Consider the following 20,451-nt stretch of genomic DNA (forward strand, 5'->3'; position numbering starts at 1 on the left):
TTGGAGGCTCTGGCTTGGAGCCAAATAGAGTGAATGAGTGAGTGGAATGCAAAATGAGTGATGGGTTTGGGGTTACACTGGGAGAGAATTAAACCTGTGACTGTAATATAACTCTTTTTTCTTTCATTGTTCCTCAGTATAAAGGCTTTCTTTCTTTTTCTTGTTTAAGGGTGCTGGCTTTCTCTGTGTTTAGTATTGTGTAGAAAGTCATTTCTTTGCAAGACATGCTTTTAAAAGTATTATTTTTTAACTTTTATTTGCAGGTAACTGAAGACTCCCTATCAAAGCACCTATACAGTAGTTGTTACATTTCCCCCCCCCCCCCGAAGGGTGCCCACCAGGCACAAAGAACTACAAAGGAAGTTGATCCGAAGACCCCTGGTGTGGCAAGAATGACTTCAAGTTGTATGATTCCAGTGTTTGCTTTGATGATTGGGTGTTTAGCCTCTGCAGGTAAGTGGCCTCAATGTCAATTTGGGCTTCCAAATGTTGCAAGCGCTTGGATTTCATTGCAGGATGCATTTTTTTTTTTAATCACCGGGAGGCATTTTGTTCAATACCAATGTAAATGTTCCCTGGTGTGACTGCATTAGCAAGAAATAATATTAGGAACCTTGTTATGGTCTACTACTGCAAATTGTAACAGAATGGACGTGCTCGTATTCTGCCTGTGGGCTTCTCATAGGCAGTTGTTGGCTCCCATGGGAAACATGATACAGAACTATATAGATGTTTGGTCTGATCCAGCAAAACTGCTCTTTTGTACTTAAAATGGGACATTTCCGCCCCTATGTGCTTGCTGCTCATTAAGATTTGTTGGAGCAACTCCCCTTCACATCCCATTCAACATCTGAGTTGTGTTTGCCTCGGACACAGGAGAGACCTTTCTCTGTAGTCATGCCTAGGTTTGGGAACTCCCTTCCGAGAAACGCCTGCCTTGACCTCTCACTGATTGTGAGCCACCGGAAGGCCAAGGCATTTCTCCTTAGACTGGTGTTAGATCAGCCAAACTGCTCATGTTTTTTAAGTAATTGGTTTTGAGTTTTTAATCTTCGCTGTCCTGATACATTTTCATCTTTTCGTTGGCTTTGTGTTGGCCACATTTGCACATAATGCTAAACCAATATCTAGTGCTATCTGCACAAACAGGAAGGAGCCTGAGTGAAGCACCAGGCTTGAGAGCTTCTGCCTCCTTTCCTGTGCTGTCTGAAGAACTTTGCTAGTGTTTAGTTTCAGGTTTCATTAATCATGGCTTGTTGTGCTGTGCAAACCAGAGAGTGTCCTTTAAAACAAACACTGGTCAGTTGCAAAGCATGCCAGCTTCTCAACCATGGCCTGATTTGCATGTATACCAAGGCAAGGTTAATGGAAGCCAAGGTACATAAACCAACAAACCATGGCTCATGAGTGTGGATTTTGTGGTTAATAAACCATGGTTAAGATGCTGGGCCAGGTTTGGACAATCAAATTACATCATGGTTTATAAACCATGGTATATGCATATACTTGACTTGTTCAAGTAACCAGATTTTGTGTTAAACTATGGTGTCTGATTCATATGCAATGTTAAGCCAGGAATCTCTGAAAGTAAATGTTAGTAAAGTCCTTCTCCAAGCTGGACAGGAGGAACGAGGCGAGGGCAGGGGAGAGCCCTGTGGCTTTGGTTGGGCTCTTTTCTGCTTGCACACATGGCACTACACCTTGGTTTTAGAGGAAAAACTATGAAAATACTTGCCGGCTCAAATACATACCAGCAGCAAGTTCATATGTTTTCTAATCCATTGTGTTCTGAAACTGTTTCTGAAGCCCACAAGTGGTTTTTGTTCTGGCACAATAGTACAGAGTCCAGCAGGGAAGTGTCCAAGATGTCCGAGATGATGTAGTGGGGAGACAGTGGACAGTGGATGGATGTCTTGTTTAAATATGAGATGTTCTCATTGTGGAAATGGTGACCAACTGCAAGGAAAGACATGTCTGACCAATAAAGTGCATTACAAGCTGGCCTCTTCTCTCTCTCTTTTTTTTCATCAATTGCATGGAAAATAATACTCTTTCAAAAATGTGTTTAAACCTTCTGGGACTTTCTCCAGGGTTTAACTTCAACGAAGGCGTCCAGCCAGTGCTTATTTTGATTCATGAACATGACTTGATGCCTGGATGTTGTAATGATCTTATTTGGTGACAGATAAATATTTAAAAGTAGGCCAAATGTGTCTGAAGTTGATTTGCAGGATATTGATGGTTAATAGCAATATTTAGCATTTTTGACTGCTCAAAGGACTTTACACACATCATCTCAGTTATCCTTATGGCAACTTTGAAACATTAGCCAGCATTGCTATCCCCTACTTCAGAGAAGTTGGTGGCTTATCCAGTGCTACCAGCTGAGTTCATAACCAAAGTGAAATTTGAACTAAAGTTCTTTTAGGCTGCAATCCCATTCTCACTTATGTAAGCCCATTGAACACAGTGGAGATTACTTCTGAGTAGACATATCTAGGGTTCCAGCCTTAATTATTATTTTCTGCCTGCCATTGCATCAACGAATGATTAGTTGGCTCAGACAGGATCTTACTCGATGATTTTGGAAAACAAGTTGTATTTCATCAGCACAAATAAATTAGTGGTTGTGTGGGAAGGGGAATGAAGTTCACCTCTTGGATATATCTTGAGGATTATTTTATGAATTGCTTCCCATGAGACACCCCAAAAGGATTTGCAATATTTGCCCTCTCTAAAACAATCTTGGAGGTTGTGGACCTCAGCTACCGGGGAGGAGTAATCATTCGACTAGTACAGTCTTTGGTCCTCAGTTTCCCAGTTCATTTACAAAGGTCACCGGTACCTTGGACATAGACTTACAAGGTGGTTCTTACAAGGATAAAGGGGAAGGGAAATCCATGCTTGTATGCCATTTTGAGCCCCTTTGAAGAGTGGCATCCTTTAAGACCTTGGCTGCATTCACGCAGCTGTTTATCCAGTTTTCCTGATGTTCCCCTAAGTGCTACCAGTCATGTTGGCTCTGCGCTGTCTCCACTGCCAGAGGAAGCAATGCTTCTGAATACCAGTTGCTGGAAACCACAGGAGGGGAGAGTGCTCTTGTGCTGGGGCCTCCTTGAGGGTTTCCCACAGACATCTGGTTGGCCACTGTGAGAACAGGATGCTGGACAAGATTGAGCCATTGGCCAGATGCAGAAGGCTCTTGTGTTCTTACATCCTTGTTACATCATTTCCCCAAATTATGATAGGTACCAAACAGCCTTCATGTGTTATTAGATAATACTGTATAATAACAGCGTTACTATTATTAAATAACAGTATTACAGTGGTACCTCGGGTTACAGACGCTTCAGGTTACAGACACTTCAGGTTACAGACTCTGCTAACCCAGAAATAATACCTCAGGCTCAGAACTTTACCTCAGGATGAGAACAGAAATCATGTGGCAGCAGCGGGTGGCCCCATTAGCTAAAGTGGTGCCTCAGGTTAAGAACAGTTTCAGGTTAAGAACGGACCTCTAGAACAAATTACGTTCTTAACTCGAGGTACCACTGTACCATGTGTTGTTGAATAATACTGAGCAGTGGGTTTTCCCCCCAAACCAGTGGGATAGTGTCCTCCTTACTTCTAACACTAATAAAGTTTGTTTCTTTTTAAAATTGTCTGTGTATGAAAGATAATCATATCTGTTATAGTAGGGTTCTTTTAACAACGGATAGCGATGCTTTCCCTTTATAAAATCTGTTTTCCCTCTTTCATCAATTCTGTTACTTTGTCCTGATAAGGAAACTGTGTTGCATCTCAGTTCTAAAGTTGTGCAACACCATGGTGACAATTGGCATGGAAATGGACAATAAAAATAAACATCCCATTTACGGCTGTGGTGTCTTTTTTTTAAAGCTTTGCTTTTCTGGAAGGAAAATCCTCATGGGCTTCCTAGAGTGCATTTGCAAAAGAAATTAGAAGTTAAGATAGTAGAAACCCATTGAATAGCATTGTTAATTGTATCATGGGAACTGGATGAGGATAAGGAAATGTTCACCCACTTTTTCTCTCTCTCTTCCCCTTGCTGAGCATCTTCCAGGTTCAATAAAGCTCAACAATTTATGTCACTGTTTCCTACATTATATTTAGTCAGATTTCATGAAAGTAAAAGATACAAACTTGTTTTCTTTCCTGAGGGGAGAAATAGTATATGGACTGATCTTACATGGCTTTCTTAATTTGAACAACTTGTAAAGACTTGAGGTTTGTTTGTTTTATTATTTTTATTTATTAATTTTTCCATGCCACCCTTCATCCAAGGATTACAGGGCGGTTTACAATATAAAAATACATAACATAGTAACAATCAAAAACAATATCTCCCCTTTACTATTTAGGAAATAGTAATGTTTTGCAGGGTGCTGTAAAGATAGAGGTATATTTTTAACATAAGAAAACAGCACAGATAGAAAGGTTGAAAGGTGATAAAATGAATGGGTCAAATTGTACCAGTTTTGGTACATCAGGTTATCAAATGCAGCAGTGGAAATGCTCCATAGGTAATGAACAAGATGCCCTCCAAATATTGTTTGACTACAGATCTCATCATCCCTGACCATTGGGCCTGCTAGTTGGTGCTCATGGGAGTTGTAGTCCAGCAACAGCTGAAGGTCACCATGTTGGCTTTATCTTGTACCCGTATCTTGTAGCAGATCCATAAAAGAAGATAACCATCAGACACTAAGGAACCTGTAGGCTATTGAATCCAGCATTTATAGCTAATCTGCCCACATCACCTAGATTATTTTAACTTTAATATCTGTAATACCTGCCTTAAGTATCTTCAGAAGTTGGAAAAGAGGTTTAGAAATGATATAGAGAAGTGTTTGTTTTCCTTGGAAGCTAGACCTCTGTATTTGAAGATTCTTAAGTCTGAGTCCCTATGGTTTTCTGATATTGCTTGCTGTTCATATGGCTCTTTCACTGGCCTCTTTTAAACCATATGAGGTTGTTGATATTGTTTCTGTGTTTCAGAATTGTGCAATTTATGTCTTGTTTGGCTTTCGTAAAGCTCTGGTTCGCTAGTGGTATATTCTGGGCAAATGGCTCGCTCTTGACAAATTCCTCTATTTTTTCACAGCTTGCCTGCAGATTTGGTCCCCTGTGGCTTTGATGCAGCAGAGGATGAATAAGAATGCCCACTGAGTAAACATGGAAATTGGGCATTTTGTTAAATCTGACACTAAATTGTGCTAGATGAATTCTCAAAAGCATGATACTACAGTGTACAGGGCAGTAGAACATCCACAGTATGTTCAGGATTTGTAATTCTGTAGAAATAGGTATTCAGTGTGTATTATTAAGCTATCCAAAGCACCAAGCCAAAAAAGATGTTCTGCGTCACATTCTTGGGTTTTCCTTTTCTACTTTGCTGCTGTTCTTCTGTTCCACTTCCTATACTGTGTGAAGTATGACTTTGTGCCAAAAAGAAATTTTTGCTGAGGTTTCCTTGAGTGCTACTGAAACTCAAGCAAGAGGAGATTTCTAGAGAGGAAATGAGTTGTGAAATGCTGCAAGCCTTTGTACTATGTAATTGCCCTCCTTGATAGTTCTGCTAAGTGATACATTTGAAGATGCAAAACTAGGTGAAAACAATGCATACTTCCTACTAGCAGCTTCTGATTCCACCCCAGAGTTCTACCCCATATAACATCTGAGGAATCACTTTTCTAACAAAAGCTTTTAGTGTCAGGATCACCTGTTGTCCTCCCCACCTATAAAAAAAAAACTGAGCAAAGCACCGATGGTCCTACGTGTTGGAAGGGTTACAGCCTTGAAGTGGGCAAGCCAGCTAGATGTAGCCTGGAAAGTGATACCAAGATATTTAAAAGAAGGACACTGTTCAATTGCATGTTCGTCTAAGGACCATCTGAAAGTGTGATGAGCTCTGGTAAAAACCACAATGTTTGTTTTGTCATAGTTTATCTTTAATGAATTGTGGGAGCAATAAGCTGCGAGCCCCTCCAGCATGCTGTGTAGACCCCTTCGGGTGAGTGCCATGATAGCCATGTCATCGGCGTATAGCAATATGTTCAGATGTTTGCCTTCAAGGGCAGGAGCAGATGACTTGTACTTCGCCATATGCTGAACAATGTCGTTTATATAAAAATTAAATAGGAATGGCGCTAACAGGCAACCCTGTTTAACCCCATTCCCCAGTGGCAATGGATCAGTATAATTGCCTGACAGCCCAGTTCTGATTTTAACTGTGGTATCTGTATGTAACTCTCTAAGTATTTTAAAAAGTCGTCTATCAATATCTGTTTCGTATAATTTTTGCCATAATTTATCTCTACAAATTGAGTCAAAGGCAGACGTAAGATCTACAAAAGCCACAAAAGCTTACTCTTATGTGCCTTTTCATACCTGTTTATCATTGCCTGTAATACCATACATTACAATGACCTATTGTGCTATGGCCCTTTCTAAACCCTGCCTGTTCCGGGTTAAACAGGTTAGACAGCTCAGTCAACCAATTTGTTTAGCAGGTAGCGAGTATAGAGTTTATATGCAATGTCCAGGAGACTTATAGGGCGATAGTTTGACGGGTCTTGGATGTCTCCCTTCTTATAAATAGCGGCTACCAGACTCAGTTTCCAATTTGCCGGGATTTTTATTCATTTATTGCGGCATATCTCTATGAAAATGTTTTTTGGGAGGGAGGGGGAAATCAAGGTTAAAAACAAAATAGGCACTAGTAAAATCTTACCATCAAAATCAAACCCCAAAAGCTCCCCCACAAATGATAGGAAAGCAGCACAGTGAAAATCAATATAGGGCATGGCAAAAATAGTCGGTTTTCAAATGTCGGCTGAAATAGAAAAGTTTTTTACCTGCCTATGAAAGGGCAGCAGGGGGGGGGGGTTGACAATCTGCTTCTGAGCTATGCTCAAGGTGCTAGCAATAACTTTCAAAGCCTTAAAACAATTTGGGACCTAGGCATTTCAAGGGCTGCTTCTTCCTGTACTGTTCTGTCCACCAGAAGCAGCTTTTTCCAGGTAACGTGGAGCTGCAACACTTGCTTGCTGGAAGACAGAGGGGCCAGATGGTGAGGTCAGCACACTGCAGACAGATAGGCAGGAGGCTGGATTAGCTCCACTGGTGCAATTGTGGAATGCTGGATTGTCTCCCCAATTGTGGAATGCTATCCCCAGAGAGACTTGCCCGGCGCCATCATTACATGTTTTTATCTCTATCTTCCATCCATGCAAGCAAGAGGCATTATCAGAGTTCAAGGACCCGTTCCAACCAGGCAAGAACTCTCAGGGAGGCTGCAAAGCAGGGCTGGTAAGGGATATGGACTCAGGGGAAGGTGTCCCCCCCTGAGAGGCTGCATTTGGTCCCCGAGCCTGAGGTTCCCCACCCCTTCCATAGAGTATAACAGAACTCTGGAATATGGCACTATATTTATAAAGTGCCTATTTATAATACAGAAGTTGCAATGCAATTAATCCTATGTAACTTACAAAGCAACCCATCAAGCACCAGGAATCTCTGTCCCACAGGCAAAATTTGACCTGGCAGACAGTTATCCTAATATTGTTTAGGAATCAACAACGGTTGTTTTCCCCAAGCCACACCCATGACATCAGGTGTGGGACATGCAAAGATGCAGCTGCAAAGGAACATTTGGGAGTCTTAAAGGATGCATCTCATTGTTCCTTGGCAAAAGGGCTTTACATTTGGCCTGTTTTAAATTTGGCATCAAATGCAAGCAAGGGATTGGCTTCATTTCGGGAGGCTACAGTGTGCATCTTTGCACAAAAGCAAGGTCAATTAAGCTAGATGGACTTCCTCCCAGCCAAGTGGATATAGGACTGCAATAAAATAATAATAATAATAATTTCATTTCATGCAGGAGTGCAGAGCCCTTATCCAGAATGAATAAATGCACTCCTTGCTAAAGGCCTATACTTCTTAAAAGAATCAGTACAAGAAAAACAGCCAGTATTTCTGGCCAATAATGTTAACGATAAAATTAGGTTCTAAATCCACAAATGAAGCAGGATTTCAGTTTTTGATATTTACAAAAGATTTCTTTTTTAAAAAGAACAGCTGGTGTCTATGCGCTTGATGCCTTTTATACTTGCCATATAATCAAAACCTTGAGCAGTGACAACAACAATGTTGGCATAGGCAAATATATTCCAGTGGAAAAGTTTATCGCATGTAAGGACTGTGGGAGTTCAATAGCATTTTTAAATGAGCACATCAGGACAGCAATTGTTTTTCCAACAGCAGATGCTTCATTTCTAGCCAAGACACTTGGGGCTATATTTTTTACACTACTTCATGTGTAACTTCATTCCTCCTGCAGACAGTCCAGCTGTTTGATAGGTGTGTGTATTCCCCTGTGCGGTAGCCAGTGTTCTACAAGCTGTCAGTTACTTGCGTATGTACTGTCACCAAGCTGGTCTCTTAAGCATTTGTCCCCCATGCTGTTTGTTGATCACTTTCTAAGCGGAATATCCCATTTTGGTGTAATATTCAATCAAGGGTTCATGGCTGGAAAAAAGTATTTTAACAAGTGAAAAGCAAAAGCTCCCATCGCCAATTCTTACCAATATACAAATAGCATCTGCGAGGTTTGTTGAAAATTCCTTCCAGGCCACTTAGCCTTGCCCATTCATAATGTTGATGTAAATGATAAACAGAGGAAATGTTGTTGTCACGATGGAAGGGGCTCAGCAGTGGAACAAACTTTGGTTTAGCAAGGAGAGAACTTAAGCATGAGCCTGCGTTCAGGTGGCACTTGCAGACCCTCCAAGAGTCCCTATTTTCCATATGAGAAATGTTGGAGGGTATGTGGACCAGAGGTTTCCCGAGTGCTGCCAAACACACTTAACTGGGAGTGAGCTCCGTTGAATTCAGTGCACTTGGCGTGGCAGCAAAAATGACCGGGGAGGAGTACAGTGATTGCAAGCTCCAGAGAGTAGCTTGCTGTGTTGTGCAAACTAGACCTATAAGGGTAACAAAAGCATAATGTAGAAAGAAAGCACTTAGGGTAGGTGGAAAGCTCCCCCAAAATACATGCATGCATGACTGCATTCACAAAACGTCCAGAAACTGATTTGCAGAATCATAACTGACTTTCTACTGTGTGTGGCAATGTGAGCAAGCGCAAATTTTGCGGCTGCATTATAAGGAGAATGCTGGACCAGATAAACCTTGGGATGCTCCAGGAAGGCAATTACCACATTCTCATGTATTGCATGCGCTGTCATTTTTTTATGACGCTCTGTTTACAGTTGACCCTGGTCTTCTATTTTAATAGGCAAAAGAGAGAAGCGAACCCAGTCTGGAGGTCATAAATGCCATAATATGATATGTATTTGTATTAACGGACGCATGTGTTCCAAGTGAACTGTCCAGATTTGTGTAACTTGCCTGGCAGATAACAAAGTTGAAATGTGTCCCAGTGCCTTTGATTTACCCCCCCCCCCCCGAGCCCAGCTTAAGCTTCATATTAAGGATTCTGATGAGGACTTAGTTGTCTGGGCCATCCATCTGCTTCTGAATAAATGTCAGTGTTAGGACATCTGAGTATTTATTAGTGGAAAATTTCCCAAACAGTTCATCCTGGGGCTGCAGTTATCTCATTTAATTTGGCTTTGAAGAACCATGTTGGAGGTAGTTTGTTTGAAGGTTTGCATTTGGGTGCTAATGCATTTTAAAGCAGCATTTAATTGTTTTGGGGCTTCCGTTATGGTCTTTAAAAATTCATCCTTTTTTAAAAAAAAGCCTATGTTTTGTGTTAGTGGTGATTTGATTGGATGCTGCCTCATGCCAGTTGCTGTTTTTGGATTACTACCAACAATTTTCCTCTTTGAAATAATGTTCTCAGCCATATTGTTCTCATGGCTTGTGGCCACCACTGAACTGACCCTCCCTCTGGTGGGAACCTCAGATTTTCACCCTGGCACTTTCAGGGAAATTAATTTGGCATAGTATTTATCAGACACTAGAAGAGTTGTAATTTGGCACAAACCTGTCTAATGGGGAAAGGACATGCCAAACAATGCCAGTCTTTAGTTTCTAGTGAGTATCAAGGGTTTCTGAGTCCAGGTTTATGCTCACAAGTCCAGTTGGGGGGGAGAGTGAGAGTCTGCTGGTCCACTCAGAACAAGGGTCAGCTTGTCTCTCTGATAACGCATCAGATCTCCCCTCAAGCACTTGGATGCCTTTACTTCGTTAGAACATCAGCTTTCAGCTCGCTTCGGCTTGTGCCTGGCTTTTATCTCTGTTTGGCCAGATGCTCTACCTTCTGACTTCCTGTTGCTTTGCTCCTGCTTGCGCCTTCACATAAAATAAAGGACAGGCCCTGTTCTCAGGATCAGTCTCAGATTCTCACAAAGTGCATATCCTCCATCATTTCGCTGATGGAAGTAGGGAGGTCCTATTCCATACCCTCTTATGAAAGTAGGGACGTCCTAAGGAAAAACCAAGCATTCTGGAATCAAATCAAACTGGGACAGCTTCTGTAAATCCAGGACTGTCCCTGGAAAATAGGGACACTTGGGGGGAGGTCTGAGAGTGACAGGAGCTGTGTTAACCCTTTCTGTTGAGGGACACATGGTTTGGAGTTGGGCATAAGAGGGTCATAGCGGGGGCCTTCATCGTTATTGTCCTCTCTGCTGTCTCTTAAGTACTTTAACCACTGATATCTGATCTCTTCTCAATCCAGTTACCTTGCAGATTTTTAGAAGGCTTTACAATTATTATTAGTTTTTTGCTGTTTTAACTATTTTCTCTTAAAAATGCTTAGGCATGATGTGTTATATAACTGGCTAAATGAGTATGTTCCCCTCCCATCTTTTTCTGTCGCTCCTGCAGTCTTGGCATATTCCTTTGTCAATGTAAAGGATTCAGAAGTACTGGAAAGAGAGGCTGCTATATGACGAGAAAAATGGTACCAGCAAACTATTAGCATTATCTCTTAGCTGCGAGCCAGTACAGAAATCAAAACAAGACCATATCATAAGCCATTTTTCAAAGTATTGATATAATAAATGTTCTGGCCTTTGCAGTAGCAGTGTTTATTACATTCAATCTTTCTTACTCCAAGGACATGGCTCCATTACAATCTAGCTTTGTGTTCATACCGTAGCCCTGTCATGCAGGCTAGGTTGAGAGGTCATGGTTTGTCAAAGGCTACTCACTAAGTCCTATGGCTTAAATAGGAATCTGGACCTACCTCAAGTCCAAACCAACATAGCCAATACATCTCAACATCTGCAATATGCTGTCTTCTTGATGATTTCCATTTCTATCCATGCCTTATGTTTACAAGATCAAAACTGTACATCTACGGCAGGAAGCATGCAAGTAAGTCAACACATGATCACCAGACCAACCTTGATTTTATTGGTATGATTTAGAAGAAAAGAATTCTAATGAAATGTTTCTGAGTGCTGCAACATTTAATGGTGTTGTTAAAATCTTCTAGTATGTAGCAAAGGCATAACAGGCCTCCCCTGTTTCTTCTTTTTGTCAATTTTTGAAAGTTTGCAGATCGTAGAGTGTCTGCCTGCCAACAGTATGTTTATTTCTGTCTAGATGTGTCCCACTGCACTTGAGCATATACAGTGAGTGAGTTGGCCAGAAAACATGACCTCTGCATTCACTTTTTGTTACAAGTCCTCCAGAGGGTGTAAGCTAGGACTCTTGACCTAGACAACACCAGAGTTAGTGTTAGTGAGAACCCTATTGGAGCAGACCAGGATCCTGTCCTCACAGTGCCAACCAGATGCCCATGGGAAGCTTGGAGGCAGGACCCGAGTGCAGTAACATTCTCTCTGCTTGCGGTTCCCTTGCCCCTGAGTTAGTATGCTACTGATGGAAGTAAAACTTACCCATTGTGGCCTTATCCTGCATGTTGTGTAATCCTCTTAAAGCCATTCAAGTTGGTGGCCATCACTGTGGCTTATGGGAATGAGTTCATTTTGTGATGGTGGCCCCTTTTTAGTTTGATGATGATGATGATGATGATGGTGATGATGATTTATAGGCAAAGAGAGAAGAGAGAATAAGACTCATAAGACTAATTTATTCCCCCCAAAGACGGAGTACTGTCCTGAATTTACTAGGATGCCCAGTCTGCAGCCAAAAGAGATTACTCACTGGAAAAGTGCAACAGGGCAAGGATGAAAACTCGTGCCAAATAACTTGGAGGTGCCACAAAACTTTTTTTTGTTACATTTCCTCCATACCGTTTCTCCCTCCTGTGGTCCTGGTTGGGGAGGAATGGGGTTGAGAGAGAATAATAATTTGATGCCACTCTTTCTTGTGTGTTTGTAAGGCAGCCTTCCTCAAGGTGGTGCCTCTCAGAAATTTTGGATGGCAAACCTCACCAGCCCCAGCTGTGTGCTGACTGTGGCTGGTGAGGATTGTAGGCCACAACATCTGGTAGGCACCAGGTTGGCAAAAGACCACTGCAAGGCAACAATTCCTGGGGAATATTATTATTATGTGACATTCAGATTAAATTTAATTCCTTGCTCAGCCTTCCAGAAAACATCTCGTTAAGTGATGCCATCAGAAGCATGTGTCAGATTTGTGGGCACTGCTTCCCTTCCTCCTTGGCTGTGCTTGAACTGCCAATAAATAATAACTGTGATGGGGAGGTAGGGGTTTGGGATATTGTTTTTGTTTGCTACTATGATAAATATTTTTGGGCTCACCTAGGATAGCTCAGTTGGTAAAGCATTAGACTATAAATCGCAGGGTTGTGGGTTCAAGCCCCACATTGGGCAAAAAGAAAGATTCCTGCATTACAGGGGGTTGGACGATCCTTATGGTCCCTTCCAACTCTACAGTTCTGTGAAACTGTGATTTTAAATTGTAAACCGCCCTGTGATTGTCGGCTGAAGGGCAGTATAGAAATTTAATAATGAATGAATGAATGAATGAATGAATGAATGGAACACAGTCAATTGAACACAGAATGTCCCTAGCCTTTTGATCCAAACTCAGTGTTTGAACAGTATGGCAGATGGGGAAAGAGCATGCATGAGCTCATGAACTGTTCCTGATCTCCCTTTGAGCAGAAGCTGTGAGGGAATAGCACTCTGGGTTTACTTTATGACTTCATCAGTTCATTGTACTGTCCTAACAAAGCTGTGTGATGCAGGGGTGGGGAACCTGTGACACACCGGATGTTGCTGCACTACAGCTCCCATTGTCCATGACTGTTGGCCATGCTGACTGGGACAGATGGGAGTTGGAGTCCCTACAAAATTTGGAGGGCTACACATTCTCCACCCTTAGTTTAACAGATAAGCCCTTGCTTAAAGGTAAAGGTAAAGGGACCCCTGACCATTAGGTTCTGTCGTGTCCGACTCTGGGGTTGCGGTGCTCATCTCGTATTACTGGCTGAGGGAGCCAGTGTACAGCTTCCGGGTCATGGTGAACCAGAGCAGCGCATGGAAACGCCGTTTACCTTCCTGCACTTTGACCTGCTTTTGAACTTAAAGAGGCTAGTTTAAATGGCAGCAATGAAGATAATGGAAAGTAATTTGAGATCAGGGTGGGAGGTAGCCATAGCGCAAAATCTAAACATTAATTCTGCCCCTTTTTACAGCCACCCCCAAACTAGCCTCTTTAAGCAAAGGCCTGTCTGGGGACGGCAATGTGAGCTAGTAAAAAGAAGAGCTTTATATGTAATGTTAATATTTGCCACTGGCATTTTTTGCATGTGTGTGTGGGGCAGATGTCCCCTTCCTGCTGCCAAAGTTAATATATTTGTAAATAATGTAAATGTCTCCCAATACTGATTTTTCACAGAACTCTGTTCTCAGTCCTGTTTTTATGTCCTGCAATGCCTCTAATTCATTTGTGACTCTAAATGGATGTCAAATGAGACAGTCTTTTAAAAATAATTGGCCCAGTAATCTCTTAGATAATCTCATGGAACATTAAAGCTCAACATTGTAGTTAAAGCACAGCTTTCTAAAATCAACAAGAAAGGACTGTTTCACATGCTGTGAAAAAGGGATTGTTTTTTATTTGGTTTGGATCCCTGTTTCCCGTCCTAATGAGTGAAAATTACTCTTGGCTTTATTAAGGGCTGTGATGTTGGTCAGCTGTTTGTATGAGCTATTGGCTAGGGATTTTGTAAACTGTACGTTTCATTACTATTCTATTTTGTATAGTGTTGATGTTGTGAAAGCTGCCTTGTGTATTTTTTGTGAAAGGTAGGATATAAATTCATGAATTACTTTAAAAAATGCATTATATTTTAGTACATCAAATATACAATTGTCATAATTTATCTTACACTCTTTTACTTCCACACACATCCCTCTGTCGGGTCTTATTTAGTCCTTGCATCTCCTTAATTACCACCCTTCTTCTGCTTATTTTAACTACTGCTCATATATCTAACCCCAATTGGAAGTTTATCTGATTGTTATATTTCTTTAAATATTCGCCGAAGTATTCCCACTCTTCTTTTATATCTGACATCTTGATTTCTTATCTTCGCAGTCAACATTGCTAGCTCCACGTAATCTGTTATCTTATTCTGCCAGTCTATTTTTGCGGGAATATTTTTGTCCTTCCACTTTAGGGCATTAAATAATAATAATAATGATAGTAATAATAATAATAATAATAATAATAATAATAATAATAATAATAATAATAATAATTCATGAATTACAATAAAATAGTGTTAGAAAGTTTTCTGCAATATGGAATAAATGCTGTATTTTTCCGTGTATAAGACTAGGTTTTCCCCCTAAAAAATAATATCAAAAATTAGGGGGCATCTTATACTCTGGGCCATCTCCCCCCATTTTCTTAAATTTGAGTCCCCCCAAATAGAGGGTGTCTTATACATGGGGGCGTCTTATAGACAGAAAAATACGGTACCATTATTATTATTATTATTATTATTATTAAGCTTCATTCTGGCTGTGATTGTTATTCCTTAGGAAGTGAAAAGTGGACTTTGGTTCATAATTACATTCATGCCGAATAATAATAATAATAATAATAATAATATTGTATTACAAGTTTTCAAAGCAGCACTCTGTGTATATTACCTAATCCTTATAACATGCTAGAGCAGGGAGAGCCAATGTGGTGCCTTCCCATCATTCATGACTATTGGCCATCCTAGGACTGATGGGAGTCCAACAATGTCAGCAGGAGGGTACCATGTTGGTTACTCTATCAGTGTTAGGTAAACTAGTATAATTATTCCCCATATTGTAGAAGGTGGGGAGAACTGAAGGGGGAGAGAGAGAGGCTTTCCTTGATGAGAACATAGCAGAGGTGAGACTTCAACTTGAGCCTCTTTATACATAGCTCAGTCTCTTAGCCAACAAGCTGTACCACCTCATGAGCAATAAAGTATGTGGTGTGTGAGGAAAAAATGACAATATGAGATTATAGAAAAGGAATACTCAATTTGATGTTTCTGAAGTTAAGATTTCTTTGCTGCATTCAACATTTTGAATGCTGGTTGACACCATGAAGATGGTGCCTCGCTTTTATCTCTCTTTCTCTAGGACCAACATGGCTACTTTGTATGGATTGTGAGGTTCAGTGGTACTTCCTGGTACAAGTAGAGAAGACTTGAATGTAATGGTCTGTAGGCTTTTATGAGTAAACCTGCTCACTAAGATTAGCAGGCTGCTAAATTTCAGATTGAGATTAATTGCCTTCAGTATTAAGATGACTTTGACCGCTAGAGAGTGGCCTCATGTCACCTATGGTAACATAACAAAAGTTGCTTCCTTGCTTCTCGAGCCTCTCTTTTCAAGAAGTTGCTGTCTTACAAGCCTCCTAAAGAAAGCCAAATTTGTGTGTCCGAGAGTATGACCTGTGTTGTTAAAGATCAATTTAGATAAATTTTAGACGGCTATACATTCCCAAAAAACAGGTTATACTTGAATGAAATGGCCACTACCAAGTTGTTTTGTTAAATATTGCAGCAGTCCAAGTTTGCCCTCCTCAGGGTTGGATGTTGTCAATTTTTATGTACTGGTACATCGAAAGGCTGTCAGACTCTTTAGATAAAATCCAGCTCTTTAGTGGAGCGAGATAACCATGGTGAAACCACACCACAATTACAAGGGCTGCCCTGCCTCACCACATGCAGCACTAATGGCTCTATGTATGTATATATTCTATGAAGCACTTATATTAAATACCAATGTTCCATTAGTATGTGTATTAATAAGGTTATGGAAATATAAGTGACAAATAGAGTGAAACTGGTTAACCATAAATGTTCACAAGCTGCTCCACTACAGCAAAGGGAACACCTGGCCATTAAATTAACAAAATTCAGATTGAGTTTTTAAAGTAACATTTTTGTCTCCTGTAAATGTTGTTTATGGAAACGATGTGTATCTAATTTTAAGTGGGTAAGAGTAGGAGAAGGAGGCAAACATCTCCTTTCATATGCACTTAATAGCTGTGGAAGTGGGAGGTATTAGCAGCGAGTACCAAAATTGATGCTGCAGTGATTTCTAAACAAAACATGCATCAAGGAAGATGGAAAGAGAGAGTGTCGGTTTATTCCTTACATGGCTTGTTTTTCAAAGATCTGACTTCCTTGATAACTTCTAAAAAGTAGTTTGTGTTGGAGGGAGTCGCATCCCCAAACAGGAAAAATTGACTTGCATGATTTCACGGCCAATCCCCCCAAAGGATTTTTGAGATAATTACAAGTTAAGCTGTGTTTTTTTTAATGGTTAGGGTTTCCTTTTCAGTTGCTCCTTTTGTGTAAATATACAATTTTCTGGAAGAGCTTGCAAATGAATACAAACTATATCTGGACCTGCAAAAATTGCAAATCCTGTGCAGACGTTCAAACCCTGTGTGTGTTAGTAGGGAAAATGGGATTGTTGTAGCAACCTAACTCTCCATTTTAGGCTAGTTCACGGGACATCACATTTTCAAAAGAGCCATATACATGCAATTAGTATACAGGTGGAGTGGACCGATGTGCGTTATTGCCTGTTCTAACTATCACACCTCCGCCATTTTAAAAATCTACAAGTAAGCCCTGAAGTTCTTGTTTGGTTTAAGTTTGGCTCTGCTTCATATTGGTCAGTTGGATTGAGAACCATCTTCCTGTTTCAGTATTTAAGGAACCAAAAGGTTAGGTGGAAATGGAAACAACTGTGGTTCTGAGGTTGTCAGCCAGATTTGTTGGTTTATTATGTCAGGGGTGGGGAACATCAGGCCTGGAAGTGGTCCTGTAGGCATCTATCTGGGCCCCGGGACTCTTCCCAGGCCACATCCACTCTCCTAGCTCACATCCCTCAGTTCATCCTGCTTTCTACCCTTCCTGTTTTTGTTTCTTGCTTGCTTGGATGGAGGATATAGAAGGCTGTGTGAATGTGGGTAGGAACGAGCCAACTGTACTAAGGTTTCACATTTCTTGTTCTTTCTACTTTTTCCTCCAGTAAGTTGTCCAAAAGTAAATGTGACCTTTGGCATGGAAAAAGTTCCCTATCCCTGGGTTATGTTTATTTCTTCTATGTTAGAGTTTAGGAGGTTCTATGCAGCCTGCTAGACACCCATCAGGCTTACACTGTGTTTTTCTTCAGCAAGGTTGCTGTGTAAAGGAGCTGTCAAGCAAGCCAGGTCAACCACAGGGCAGGCACATGCATGGGGGACACGACATGCAATTAGCTATTTATTAACGGAAAATAACAACACAGCAGAGTCCTCTGATTTGCCTTAATCCAGCTGATATGTTGCTGAAACTGACCACTCTAGACTTCCCCCCTCTAGACTTTCCCTCTGGATCCCTCCCAAGCAGACGAAGGCTGTGTCGTGGGGGTGAACTCCTCCTCTGGGCCTGTCTGGCCCATTGCTCAGCAACGTGCAGGACTCTTCTCAAGCAGGGTGTCAGAGGGAGAGACGAGCCAGCAGGACTGGGACTGTCCTGCTGCTGTGTAGCAGGGGCAATCTCTGACTCCTCTCTGTCTGAGTGCACAGTGCACTCACACTGTGACTCTCAGCCTCTGACCCTGTCCTGAAAGGCCCTCCTTCTGGCTCCTCTTGAATGTTCAACCTCCCTGCTTCTAGCACCTCCCAGCTTATCCCTTCTGCAGACTGCTCTTCAGTGCCCCACCACAAGGATCTGGGATCTAAGCCATCTTCTGCTGTGGCCTCCCTTGGGGGGGCTCTTGGACAGGTGGGCTCCCACCACTTTTCCTTATCCAGACTGTCCCTGAAAGTGCCATGCCTTCAGACCAGGTTGTGGGAGGAATTAGGTTGATGGAGTCTTTCCTTTGAGTCAGTTTAGAATGGACTAGACTAGTGCTGTTGTCACCCAGTTAGGTGAAGGGTGATATCCAGCCATGATCTCACTGCACTGTCTAGTTATTTATTTTGTATTTATCTGTATTTAGTTATAAGAGAGTTTAGACCAGATACCGTCCATTCTATATGAGACCTTCAGTCAGCATAACTATAAAACTAAACTCATCAACTCCAAAATAATAAGCAGTTGTAAATGTGAGGCTCTAACATGAAATAAATAAATAAAAAAATCCGTGAACCTTTCTGTGACTTTTTGTTGGAAATGATTCCTTTGTTTCTAGCATTGGGCCTCCATGTGGGATAGGTTGGGCTGCTTGTCATGACTTGAACTGTGCTCAAAAGAAGGCAACACGCTATGCTACAAACAGCCATTTCCCTGCTGTACTGCCTATCTTAAAACCTTTGTTTCCCAATGAATTTATGTGCTACATCATATAATAGAATAACTGTCAATTACATAGATAATAGATCAATGACCTTGAGCTGTGTCATCCCCCCCCCCCGGTATAATGTGAGTGGGCAATCAGTGCATATCCTGAGGTTATAAACGGTACGCATTCCATAATCAATCAAACTCTCTACGTGTTCCAACAGCGTTGGCTTACACTACTGTATAACTCCTACTAATTTCACCTGCCATTTCTTAGCTATGTGATGCATTTAATGGTATTCTGCCTGCCTGCCCCCACCCCCGGTTTTATGGAGAAGTGGTGAATGATTTTTTTTTTTTTAATATAACAGTAAAAAGAAACACACTGTTAGGAAAACAGGAATTTAATTGGATGTCTTTAAATGTAAAACCATTGAAGTAGTTGCCTAAGGAGAAACTGCTCTCATTTTGGGATTAGTTTTGCCTCGTAAGTCAAAAGCTTATAGCAGCAGGCAGCCACTCCAAGAGGCTGTTGGTGTAGCGCAAGTTGAGTGTGCAAAACCCAAATGTTTGGCTTTCTTTGAAAATGACATGGATTTACAGACCCCGTTGGCCATTGTTTAAAGAGCAGATATAATTGCCAAGCTAATCAGAAGCCTAGCCCTAGCCCCAAAGAAGAGAGAAAATTGAGTAATTTAGGTTTGGCCTCTCAGAGCTGTGTGCGGATGCTGCAGAAGCACCAGGTGGTAATTGCTGATTTGTAAATGCAGATAAATCTCATGGTGCCTTGTTCCTCAGAATGTAAGTTAGGTGGGACGTTAAACAGAGCTTTGTCCCCTCCCCACCATGTCAAAACATTTCTGCCTGTAGGGTACTATCAAGAGGTGCTTCAGCACAGCACAGGGTTTTTCACATGGTGGACCCAGTGGGCCATTTTCAGGTGGTCCTCAATGCCACAACCTGCCCAAAGCCTCCTCACTTGCCTGCCAAGCAGTGCCATAGCTTTTGGGTTTGATCAATACCAGCGACTCCTTGCATGCTTAGTAGTGGCTGGGAGACAGAGAGGTTCAGGGTTGAGGTGGGAGCAGGGAGACCTTCCATCATCATCATCATCATTATCATCATCATCATATGAACTGGGGATAGGGAGAACGAGGAGAAGAAAGGGAAGTTGTTACAGGAGGAAGAGATGACTGTAAAAGTTCCAGGGAGGAGAGATGGAGAAAGGAACCAATTGCTGAGTGATGGGAGGTCTGTGAAAGGAGAACCGGAGAAGAAATTAGAGGAGACAGGTTAACATATTTTTCAGAAGCATGTGGAGGGTGGGAAGGGGAAGATATAAAAGAAAACATCCTTTTCCACTTAGAGCCTCTGGTGGGCCTCAGTAATTTTCAGCTGCCTCAAGTAGGCCCTACGGGTAGAACGATGCTCCTGATGTTAAGCAACTGGGATAGAAATCGGAAGTTTCCAGTTCTACTTACTAGGTGGTCTTAGGCAAGCCATTCTCTTTCAGCCTCACTTTTCCCATCTGCAAAATGAGGCATAATACTTACTTACCTTGTAAGGGTTACATCTGAAGCACTCTGAACATTTGAAAGTACACCTTGGTTTGGTTGGCCATCTGTCATGGTTGCTTTAGTTGAGATTCCTGCATTGCAGAGGTTCAGACTAGATGACCCTCGGGGTGCCTTCCAACCCAGGGTTACCACACATCCCTGGTTCCCGGATTTGCAAATCTGTCCCCGGACAAA

At 41.6% G+C, this 20,451-nt stretch overlaps 1 protein-coding gene across 2 annotated transcripts in view; it reads left to right on the forward strand.

Moving 5' to 3' along the window:
• Positions 1-320: 320 nt before the first annotated feature.
• The window catches only part of TGFBR3 (transforming growth factor beta receptor 3), a 109,660-nt gene continuing 89,529 nt past the window's right edge, over positions 321-20,451 (forward strand). For both annotated transcript variants that reach the window (XM_033151611.1, XM_033151612.1), the window contains exon 1: positions 321-453. In XM_033151611.1, coding sequence (XP_033007502.1) covers positions 393-453 — 61 coding nt within the window. In that variant the 5' untranslated portion in view covers positions 321-392. The remainder of the gene's footprint in view (positions 454-20,451) is intronic.

Source organism: Lacerta agilis, chromosome 6 (genome assembly GCF_009819535.1).
Source record: "Lacerta agilis isolate rLacAgi1 chromosome 6, rLacAgi1.pri, whole genome shotgun sequence".
Lineage (NCBI taxonomy): Eukaryota > Metazoa > Chordata > Lepidosauria > Squamata > Lacertidae > Lacerta > Lacerta agilis.